Source organism: Cephus cinctus, unplaced genomic scaffold, assembly GCF_000341935.2.
Source record: "Cephus cinctus unplaced genomic scaffold, Ccin1 Ccin1_scaffold0470, whole genome shotgun sequence".
Taxonomy (NCBI): domain Eukaryota; kingdom Metazoa; phylum Arthropoda; class Insecta; order Hymenoptera; family Cephidae; genus Cephus; species Cephus cinctus.
Genome location: NW_014333146.1, coordinates 11555 through 23439, shown reverse-complemented (window position 1 = coordinate 23439; position 11885 = coordinate 11555). Strand labels below are relative to the sequence as shown.

The 11885-nt window shown below is 40.8% G+C and overlaps 1 protein-coding gene across 7 annotated transcripts in view; it reads right to left on the bottom strand.

The window, feature by feature from the left end:
• Positions 1 to 11885, bottom strand: part of LOC107268101 (lateral signaling target protein 2 homolog) — a 28037-nt gene that overhangs the window by 14848 nt on the left and 1304 nt on the right. For 3 of the 7 annotated variants that reach the window (XM_025085371.1, XM_015740506.2, XM_015740507.2), the window contains 4 exons: positions 9802 to 10454; positions 8607 to 8868; positions 6186 to 6487; positions 5614 to 5800 (listed from right to left, as the gene is read on the bottom strand). In XM_025085371.1, the coding sequence (XP_024941139.1) occupies positions 5637 to 5800; positions 6186 to 6487; positions 8607 to 8868; positions 9802 to 10228 (1155 nt within the window). In that variant the 5' untranslated portion in view covers positions 10229 to 10454 and the 3' untranslated portion in view covers positions 5614 to 5636. Of the gene's footprint in view, positions 1 to 5613; positions 5801 to 6050; positions 6088 to 6185; positions 6488 to 8606; positions 8869 to 9801; positions 10455 to 11885 lie in introns of those variants that run through there. The other 4 variants (XR_003059794.1, XR_003059793.1, XM_015740508.2 and 1 more) reach the window with 2 other exon arrangements.

The following is an 11885-nucleotide window of genomic DNA, read 5'->3' as shown; positions in this document are numbered from 1 at the left end:
CCCCCCCCCCCCCTCTTCCCCTTTCTTACTTTTAGTTTCGCTTTCCTTTTTCTATCCAATTTTATTTCCCTACTGTCAGCTGGACTAACGCAAACGCCATCTACTTATCGTTAACGTCCAATAAACCCGGTTGATGTTTATGGTCTGGAATTTGAGGTGCGTGTAATCTTAAGGGGCAAGAGTTCAATGATCGAAGGGTCAAGCGTGCTAGAATGGGATACTTGAACGGTAGAGTGCAGCCCGACAGATAAAGGAATTGCTTACGTGGGAGATTTCAATTAAAGCCCGTATCACTCATCGACGGTTACTTGAATGAAAAGTTTGATCAAAATTAAGAAAGAACGCAACAGGCTATTTATACGGGTAACTCGTCACACGGACGAGGCTGGAAGCGAGAAAACTGCCCCGAAAAATGAGTGCAAGAAAAGTGAATTTATAGGAAAAAAAAATTGAAGCCTATCAATAAAATGTTTTTATCTCGAAGCCAAATTTTTTAAATTATTTCTCCGAAAATATGTAAAATATAAATGAATCTCTAAACTGGCAAACCACGTGTCTGTCATGCACCCAACGATACCTCTGTTCCCCTATTCAGATCTTATTGAACTGGTGCACAGAACCAGCGGTAAAAATAAAAAAAAGGGAACACTCAAGAAAAGTTTCATATCTTCGAACTTTACACCGTATCACTGCGAATTACTCTCGTGTAGCTAATTACGCAATTTTTCGATGCAAACTTTCCTTGGTTCCAGCTTCGTCAACCTGACAACTCGCTCGTACGAATAACCTGTTCCATTCCTTTGTAAACTATTTTGGCAGATGAGGGGTTCGAGCACGCGAGCTTCGCTTTGTTGGTAGGACGTTCTGCCAACTTTTTTTTTTTATTGACACTTTTATTCTTCGTCATCAATGCTGAGTTACATATACTATGAAAAAAAAAAACTAGAAAATATAAAAACACTGTTGATATTAATAAATAAAACATATAAATGCCGATTCTACGGCTGCGTATACGGTTTTCGGTGACAAGTGTTTTGATCACAGGATATTACGTAGCATCTTACGTGAAATATTAATTTTTTTCGTCTCTTTTTCTTGGACTGAAAAGTGATCCGTAAAACCGTCCGTGCTGGATTCTCAACCAGGTCGATTGACCATTGCGTATCTACTGAACAAAGTTTTAACGTACGCAGTATACGATTGATCATTGCTGGATTACCCGTTTAGTGACTACCACGTGCATCGTCACTGTCGTCATTACAACGTCAAAGACTAACCCACGTGGACTCTTGTGTACCTTGACAGATATATTTAGGCTTGTATACAGTGCTACCCTGTTTTAGTCTAACATATTCCCATTAACCCAGCATCCAATAGTCACCCGGTTTACAAGCAGTGGCAGGTAATAAGATTTTCGAAATACGTACGAAAGTTGTTTGTTATTGCGTTAACCGGCGAACGATGCAGCGCCGAGTGCCTATCAGTCAGGAGCGAAGCTTACGAGCCTTTCGACCTTGTAACTGTACATTGATTTTGCATCGATACAAAGAGGTGGATGCGTATAGATTTTCCCGCTCGAGTGGATTGAATTTGACTTGGCATAACAACCGCTATATGATTGCAGCACAGGTTGCAGCAGCACCGCTATATTTTATTGCTCTCTAAAGTATGCATTCAACTGCCTGGAAAGTGGGTGAAGTATGTACTGTTTACTCCTGAGACTTCTTAGCGCTTTAAAATAAACTCTCTTATAAATTTTACGAGTACACTCTCGCGATTAATGCTTAAGTGGCTACGGCAGTCTCTTGCGTAGCTTTAATACGTACGAGCCGAGCTCTACGTTTCCTGGAGAAGACAGGCCAAGGTACTAATGGGTTTCGCGCATTTGCCAAGGAGTACACGTCTGCGCGAGAAATAGGTACGCCAGAGAGAAATTCAAGAATAACGGGAAGCCATTTTGAACTTGTCGAGGACCTGGTCTAAGATTGTATACAGGTTGATCCAAGGGAACTTTCTGTTTCGGTTATCACTTCGGTTCAGGGATGGTGAGTTGTGACTGATCAGTGATCGAGGCAATAGACCAATAAGTATAAGATACGACTCGGATCAAGTGAAAACTGATTCGGTAATTATTGCTGAATCAACCTGTATAATATAGTTTGAAAATATTATATTAACCGGGAAATATATCTTGTAACATTTATATATCGACTAGGTAAATTTCACCCTGTCACGTAGCAGCTAGGCAAAAGTTACATAAATGGGAGAAACATGTTTGCTTGTTACCATGGTTACCCGCTCGGTATACATTACTGTGAAATATCTCATGGGTGAACTGTGGCGTTGTGCACGTTGATACGTAGTTACCAAACTGTAATCAAGTCAAACTTCCTAATAGTATTATACTCGGGAGTTAACGAAGTCTGTTCGATATGAATGCAGGTTTCTATTGCGAATTAAGATTAATCTTAACGATCCGTGTAATCGGAACCTAATATGTCGGTTGTAACAACAGGATCGTGTGAATTTCACTTGGGACGATGAAAAGTTTTTTTTTCACGGATTTCATATTTTTTATGTAACTGAAGCCATATATAATTTCATAATAGAAGTAATCTAGAAAATTTTTACTGTTAATTTGATTAAAAATGCCGATTACGTGTTTAAGTTTTTTTTTTTATTAAAAAAATACCATGGGACGTTCACAATTGATAACAGCTCCAGCCCTAAAGTAACTATTTATCAGACGTACAGTCGGTAACGAAATTATTCGAATTTTCCATTGAATTTTCCTATACGCTAATAATTTTTTAAAAAAATTGTAAATAATTGCGAAATTTGATTTTTCAAAAATTAAATAAAAAATTGACTTTTCTATCACGTATGCAGCTAAAACTTATTAAATTTAAGGTAACACTTTTTTCTCAACTGTTCGAATATTTTTTTTAAACGGAAATCGTATCATTTTTCGTTAGTAATAATGATAAATGAATCAACATTTTTTCAAACTTTTACCCACGTACGAATAACCCAACGAAATTTACAAAAATCTATTACTCTACATGATTTTTCAAATACTGACAATAAGAGCAATGAAATAAAAGTCACTGGGGTGGTCGAATATTTTCGTAACTCACTCTGCTTATCCGAATACTTCGTGTTCGTAAAACATCTGACGCCGCTAATAGTATTTCTTACGAATCTCCGCCGAGGAGCGATAACTAATAGATGTGTAAAGTGTGGCTTCCTCTCACGGAGTGTCTTAAGTTTCTTCGCCGTAGTTCCAAGTTATTATGCAAAGTGGTTTATACAAGTGCCAAGTCATTCAGGACAAGTACGGTGAATCTATATTTAGCAGGAACTATGACTGTAGTCTGAAGATTAAAAAAAAAATTCTTAAACACGTAAGTATACGAGATACTGGTAATCAATCAAGATCGTAGATTACGAATTTACATAATGATCAATAAATTGCCCACAAAAATTATTCCGATTATCCTTTTCTCCATAAGCAAATGAAATCAATGATATTCACTGGGTAAATAACACGACTACCTTACCTACCTCGATCTATCCTACCCTGATTAACCAACTATTCTCCACTTCCCACACTTTTACCTCAAAACAACAAAATCATGGCCCTCTTAGCACAAGTATCAAAGAGCCGTATCAAACCCCAAAATGCTCATCGGAGACCCAGTTCGTTTCTGCATTTCTCATATTTTCATGAAGCCTTCCGTTTCCTACAGCCGTCAATTCGAAAAAATTTATAGAGACTAATTTGCATACCCTTTGAAATTTGTGAAACTCAGGCGTGTTGATAATAAAAAAAAAAAAAATTCAATGACCACAACCAAAATCGCAATTAATAATAGTGCAGAATTAATGATAATTAAAATAATTAATTTCGCAGCTTGACTTTAATATCGATACACTAACCAATCGATTTTTAAATAACGATTAATCGAAAATCTCGAACCCCCCCGCGTGTTAAATTAATTTCTCGGTTCTATTCACATGTAATTAATTTCCACAAGCCAGTAGTAGCCTCATGGAAATTCGGCTTGCAGTCAATTGCAAGTCCGATGACCTCGTAGTTCCCAATCGAATATTATTATCACTCGCGTCTCGTTTTCGCGAGAGGAAGCAAGCTTCGCGCGGTTGAAAACCCAAAAAGACACAATCTGGAGTGACTCCGTTTCGCGGGGTAGCTCTACCACGGAAATCTGGCGGGTGACTGGAGATTCACAGATGTGCGCCTTTAATTTAGAGTCGTGGAGCGCCCTCGACCTCGCACTAGGTCTATATATACACATATACGTATGTATAACCAAAGCACAAGTGCCTACGTGGGTACCTGTGTATACTATATATATATATACGTATCGTATATATACATTAGACATGAGCGTACTTCCCTGGGATAGTGTCACGTAATTGGCTGAAGCATCCCTTGCACCCTGTAACCCTTCCAGGTTCTAACATTATGACAGAGAAACCCGTGATTCGCCACAGCCGACGATAATCGCATAGACATTCGTTCCAGTTAAGATGTGGAATCAAGGAACATAAATCACTTTCGATATATAACTAGATACTTTATTCGATAAGTTGAGGAGTACTTGAGGAGTGGGCTAGAGTCAGTTTTGCGACATGAATTTTCTGTTCGACTTCAAAGTTTACCAGCAGATACAAACTGTGTTATTCGGATAAATTTGGAAAAAAGGTAGAAAGTAAGGAATGAGAAATGTTGATATTTGGGAAAGGTATTGATATTGGGTTTTTGGGCTGAAGACGTATGATTTTTCTCATTGTCCAGACTTAACAAATGAGTACCATGTCCAATCACATCATCCTATCATGGTCAGTTACGTCGTTGATTCTCATGATGTTGTCAATAGGCAGAATAGGTGGAAGGTAACGCTTCAGAGGGAATTCTAATAATATATTTTTTTTTCATTTTGCAATTTACGATTTTTCTGGATGAATGAAATGATTGATGACTTCGCGAGCTAGGATGAGTGAGTAGTCAGTTGTCCGACGGGAGCTTGAGGTTCGAATCAGAATTATCACCGAGAGAAAAGATTCGACCCAGGACTCTTGAACGTGCCGGACCTCAGAGGTCGAAGAGGATGGAGTTTCCAGGGTGAGTACTGAGTACCAGGTAGGTACAGTGGGTCTAGAGTCCGTCGGCTTCCTCAATGGCATCGCCAAGAAGATGGCCGGCTGGGGTCGGGGTCTTTTGGGACGTGTGGATGAGAGCGGGAGATGAGACAGGCAAGTGGACGGTGGGAAGGGTCCATCCGGAGGCTGGAATCCGATCCCTGAGAAGTTGGGGTGCGGAACCCTGAAAGCCAGGTTGGTATTGCGCGGTGGAGTGCACCGGACTGGACCTCCGCGACCGGAAGCTGTCTTGGCACCTTTCGGGGCACGAGGCCCTGCAAGCTGGGTTGGTACCGGCATACCGGGCAGCCTTGACTGGCGAATTTCACGGGCCGGAATTTTCACGCTGCTGCCTGAGCTTGCTCGGGGACTTCTGGCGCGAGAGACCAAACCTGGTCGCCTTGGATTCGGAATCGCCCGACTTCAAGTTACAAGAGGCTTCTCGTCGTGCGCCTCCCGCTCGCGAGTTGACCTCACGAGGCCGACGTGTGATGCAACCACAAGGTAGCTCCAGTTCGAGAACCGACCAACTTGATCCATTTGAATTTCCCGCCCGTGAGCTCACTCCGCAGGAGGGACCGACGGAAACGGGACAGTACCGCCAGATTACCCGGTACTATGAGCAGTGTCTGAGTCGCTATAGGGAAAAGATTTCATGGCATAACACAGTTTTCAGTGGTCTTCCCATTAAATGTTTACCACGTATACCAGGATTGTACTAGATACGACTACTTACATGAAAAGAGCAGTTTGCGTTTACGTCAAATGATAATTATCAAAAAGATCTTTATCTAAGATAAGCATCAACGTGCAAGCAGAATTATCATCGTTAACGTGAGTTACACATTACGTAATCGTCTCAAAAAAATCCTCCGAAAGCAATTTACCTGATTCTCCAGTCCTTTTACGGAGTCTATGGTAGTTCTGTGTTTTCGAGGAAGAATCACGTGACAATTGCGGGATATATAACGTAATATAATGCAGCGTCAGCAGCGAAATATAATAATCAGTGATAGACGCACCCATGTCGTCGATTATCGGCGCCATTCTCAGCGTGACGCCAACGAGCAGAAGTGACATGGCGAGAAGTAGACAAGCAGTGGCAACAATAGTCCATCGCGCTCTAGGAGGCAATTCCTCTGGATCGCCAAGCTCCTCCTCGACACTCTCGGGCTCGACTCTTCGTCGTTTCCGCTTTCTCCGTGGTCGATGATAGCGCTCGACAGTGTTGCCCCTTTTCTCAGGAGCGGGAAGACTCTCCTCCTCTTCGAACTCGTCATCGAGATTGAGCGCGACGTAGTCGTCCTCGTCGTAATGGATCTTTCTGCACGGTAAGAAGAGAAACGTCGGGAAGTCAAAGGTAAAAGCTATTTCGTGTATGGGGCGAATGGGATGGAATTCGACGCCATGACGTTGAGACGGCCTCAAGGATTTCTTTGTGGCATCGACTGTACACATAACCGACCGAACGTAAATAAATATATATATACGTAGTCTCCTAATGCCACTTGAAAACGACGCTACTATAGCGGCTTGCGTCCCGACCTCTCTGAATGCTCCCTAGAGTTAATATCGTGACTGTTTTACCAGCCGTCGGTTAGGTAGAGCACCGCCACGACAATGGGTTAGCCCGTTTTCAACGGTTGCGAAACTTTGTCAGCTCCCGAACAATGCCGCCGTGCAAATCAATACTCTGCCGTCTATCACGTATCCTTTATGCTAGTATAGCAGCTGTATGGCTAATATTCAGCGGTGTCTAGTAGGCAAAGCAGCCTCTTAGTATTATCTAGAACTTGTCGTCTGTTTCTATGGCTCGTCGTGCTGAATTCGTTAACGACATTGATAGTTTCAATATGGCAGGAAATTCAAATATAGTATACTAAACAAGTCAATGCTGATTTATATTATTCGAAGTAAGAGATTGTTTTGTTGTATTGATTTCCAAAAAAATCTACCAATGAAACTAATTATCTTTACGTACGTAGAAAGCCAAACTAAAGTTACTTTCTACAAAATATCTATTTTGGCACCTGTGGCTCATGTGGATCGGGTCCAGTTCTTGGCGTAGCCAGCGGATTCGTAATATGTCAATGTGTAGAAATATTTTCTTGTCTGTTGGGCTGCTTAGAGACTTGTTTTATTTTTTCTCTATCTCGATGTGTACAAATGCAGTATGTTTGCGTTCGCGAGATTGCTTCGAAATTGGATTTTAAAAAAGACACTTCACATTGCGCGCTTTACGAGCAGATAGAAACTGTAGATAAATCGAGTAAAGTGTTTAAATACATAAGATTTGCCACGGAAAAATATATCATGCTTATCAACTGCAGCGAAGCTTCTGGGACTCTATTCAGAGTGGTCATAAAGTAACTTTCTCTACGTTAGTAGAAATTTTATTATGAGAATCGAGAGCCCGTAGAGGTAGTCTCGGACTGATCAATGGGCAGTCAGATAGGCCCTGGACTTGACAAAGGAAATATATACAGCCTTTCAGAAGTTATAGAATTTTTAAGTAAGCAGGTTACTTTACGATCATCATGCATGTATGACTGAACGACATTAGTGTCTTACTTTGACAGGTGGAACGTAACCAATTTTCTCAAATTTTACCTTCTGCTTGTGTAGCACCCGAAATGAGTCTTTTAGTCGCATTAAAGATATTACACTGATGTGGATCCTTCTAATCTCTATAAACTGACTTTAACGCTAATCGCAACTGCCTCTTTCGCAATTTTGATATAAATAGCAATATTTTGTGCACCATGAAATTTCTCAAAATACAGTCCTAACAAGTACAATATATGCGTATCCGTGAAACTGGTAGTCACTCTAAAATGCAAGCAAATTAACTAGCGCTAATTGAACATACTTCTGCTGAAAATCACTGGATGCAGTAAAACCGAACGGAATTAAATTTCAAGGATTTTCACGTGCTGGCGGTTTATTCGCGTGAAGTGTCTGGTAAACATATTTTCAACCCTATACGAGATAAAGTTAATTAAAAAAAATTTTTTTAATGACATTTCCCGCGTGCATATGAGTTATTTACGGGATAGGTATATTGTGTTGAGGAAAATATACCTATATATAAACAACTGAACGGTCAGTTACGAGGACACTGTCCCCATTATGCGGAGTCCACAACAGCAAACTAAAATTATTTTTTCAAAAGAAATTAATTCACGATTAGAGTCTTAAGTTATTTTAACTTTGCGTAGGATTGGAAAAATTTCGTAAAATTTGTTATGAACGCCGCTTTATGTATCTCGAAATATTCGTGGCGTAAAATATTTTTCAAAGCGATGCTCAAAACAATAAAATAGTCTCAAAGCTGTGCATAGGAGTCCTCGTAACCGACCTCTTATACGAAGTATACAAATTATCAATTAGTGTATACTATATTTACAAAAAAATTATTAATTTATCACTAAAGTGTCACTCACAGCTGGGCTGCACTTTGTGAAAAGCAGCAGGCGCTCCGATGCAGTTTCGGATATTCGCAGGAATCGCTCAAACCCTCTCTGGCTCTCTCAAAGTTTATCAGAGCTAGTTCCTGATCCCCGTCAATCCCCGAAAGATCCAGGCCAGTCTCGAGACCTCCATGAAAATCCTGAACGACTCTGTGGCCCACTTGGGGACTCTTGGAGTGTCTACGCCGCTTCCTGGGACTCCGCGGATTCTCCGAAGCTCTCCGTCGCCCTTTACCTATTTCCAAAAATAACGAAACTTTCGTCATCACAGCTATACACCTTGGCGATGATGCGAAACGCAACTGTTCCTCGAGTTGATAACAACTCAATGATAATAACGGGGACTGATAACGTTTGACAAATCAAGGGATGAGAAAGCAAGATCAGGGGCCCTGGGCCAAGTTATAGCAAGGATGATTAGTCGTCCGCTGACTAAACTTTTTACGAGCCTCCCATAAAACATTATGGAGTCTCGGTAAATTGGCCATGAAAAATTACGTCTCTCTACCGACCACCGAGTGTCTGTAACTCGTCGTGACTTTAGATCTTTGCGTCGAGCCGATTCAATAAAACCGAAGACTCAAATGCCAAGCAATTCCGTAGCGGCACAAGGTAAATATACTTTTAGATCGAAAGCTGCGTACAACGTGCTTTTCGAATATTGACAATTAACTCGAACGGGGAACAAAACTGGCTTTCCATATAGCAAATTGAAAATTTCCAAATATCGTGACTGCATCAACAAGTTCACAGATTCACATGTAAATTCTATACAATCGCTTTAGCGCGCCAGCACGATTCCCCGTGTACAATTGACATAGATGGTAAACCAATAGGCATATAGAAACACACTGACTGCAACTGATCACAGATGGCGCTGGTAGACGTGACAGAAGAGTTTATGACAATTGAAAAGTCACTATTATAAATTTACCAATTACGAAAATTCTCATACGAAGTACAGTCGATCGTAATAGTTTAATGTTAATCTAACAAAGAGCTTTTTCATTTTACGAAATTAAAAAGCTATAAAAGCAGTTTGAAAAGAAGCAAAAAATAAAATTTTTCGTATCACGCGATAATACCGTAGTGAAAAGAAAATAACTCAACCTGTTAACAAAAAAAAGGATAAAAAGAAAATCAAAGAGTGCAGCGTCAGGTTGCTTACCCGAACGTTGTTTATGATTATTATGCACGGTAGGATCCTCGATGTATTCACCGCAGGGGGCAGAATCGTGGCGTCGCCGACGATCCTCCCGTTTTCTTTTCTCGTGTTGACGATGCTCGTCGTGGGGCAGCTGTTCATGTTGACGATGCTGATGATGATGGTGAGAATGATGATGATGAGAATGATGATGATGATGATGATTCTGGGAGGAAGAGGCCGTCGACGAAGATGTAAGCCGAAGTCGTCGTGGACTCGGTGGTGCACTGCCCGAACGTCGAGCTGTCGTCGAAGCCTTCATAGCCTCAACCTTCGTTTCCACGAGAGCCGCCAGAACGGCCTCGAGACGTACCACCTCGACGCCGCTTGCCGCGTCTTCCGTGGAAACTGCCTTGTCCGCCACATCGGAACTCGACGGCATTACCGTCATTTCGTACGTTCCTGACCGCACGTCACTCGTCACTCGTCCAGGACGTTACGTCAACACGTGGCAACCTTCAACACTGGCAACCTTCGAATGATCGTCGACGACGCGAAGCGACAGACGTTTCACTAGTGCGCCTTGAGGATCCGTAGAACACGTCGGCGAGCTGTATTCACGCCGTTCGACATTCCCGGATACGTTTTTCACCTTTGAGCGTAGCATCGTAATTTTCCTGTTACGTAACATATATATGGTTTATATAATTATGGTTTTTTCTTTGTTTCTTGGAATTTGGAAATTAATCAGGGCTTGACGCTTAACCGACCACGAGTAATTGTTTGTTTCGATCGCTTTGTTTTTTTTTTTTTTTTGACAATTCGAAAACAATACTGATCGAATTTATACTTTGGCATAGATACGTCAGAGAGAATACTTTATTCGATGAGTCTTGACTTATCCTGTAACCTCTCTGCAGTTAGACGCAAGGGAAACTTTATGATTGATGCGCTTTAAGCCGAGGAATATAAATTATGTAGACGCGAATCTTTCGAATCTTCATTTACGTAATAAAGGCTTTAAACTGTGATCCAGTGGGTTAAAAATCGCTATAAGTTTCGTTGTTTCTCAATGTTTAAATTTTTTTACGATTTATTCTTCCTAACTAGGAGATACGGCGATTTCTTTAAAATTGATAAAAGTAATCAAGATATAGGTACGTACGACGCGTACGTAGCGATTAATTGTGCTTTTGGTTAAAGACGATTTTCATAACATATCGTTAACGAGAATAATTATAAATTGTCATCCTAGACAATGCACAGGGTGGTCGTGAAGTAACTACTCTAATTAAAAAATCTGTAATTTCTAAACGACCATAGATAAATTACTTTACGACTACCCTCTACAACCGTTATTAGTACTCCTGATTACTGTTTCGAAAATTCATTAAATTTAAAAAAATCAAAAATCCTTTTACAAGCAAATGCAACAAATACTGTACTGGGAATAATTTTGGGAATTTTTTTTAATTTTCTATTTTTCACTATACCAGTATCCTCTCCGAGACCCTAGGGAGTCTTTCACAGCGGCCCAAGTGCAAATTCAGAAATTCAAGTAGAAATCAGAGTAAGAGTGATTTGCCATAATAAATCCAAAATCCAAGCACTATTCTATAAAGCACGTACGATTGAGTAGTTTAAACGTGAACAAGGGTCGCGCAGATGACGGGGATCTGGATAAACGAATTAGAAATTGTGACTCGTCTTTTAGAATGCAGAGATAGATAGGTAGGTATGTATACATAACATTTGCAACTTGTCTCTGTCCGTACCAAAGCAACGTGTTGCATCGAGTTCGTAAGGAGTTGTTGCTTAATGTTGTTCAATCTTTTTCGTATAAAACGCGTGAAGGCATCGCCGAATCGACTAGGTCGAAGTAAATATATGCGCCTGAGAAATGGCTTTTATTCAAATTTTTATTCACTCTTTTCTCCACCTCTTTCCTCCATTTTTCTATATAGACTAACTGACACGACGAGCTATACACGAATAACATACCAGAGGGATGATAGCGTGCTAGGATGGTTAGATTGCGCACCTAACGCACATCCGACGGCTCGAACTAGATTTCGAAATCTGTCCGGGTGAGTGGAGGGGGGGGGGGG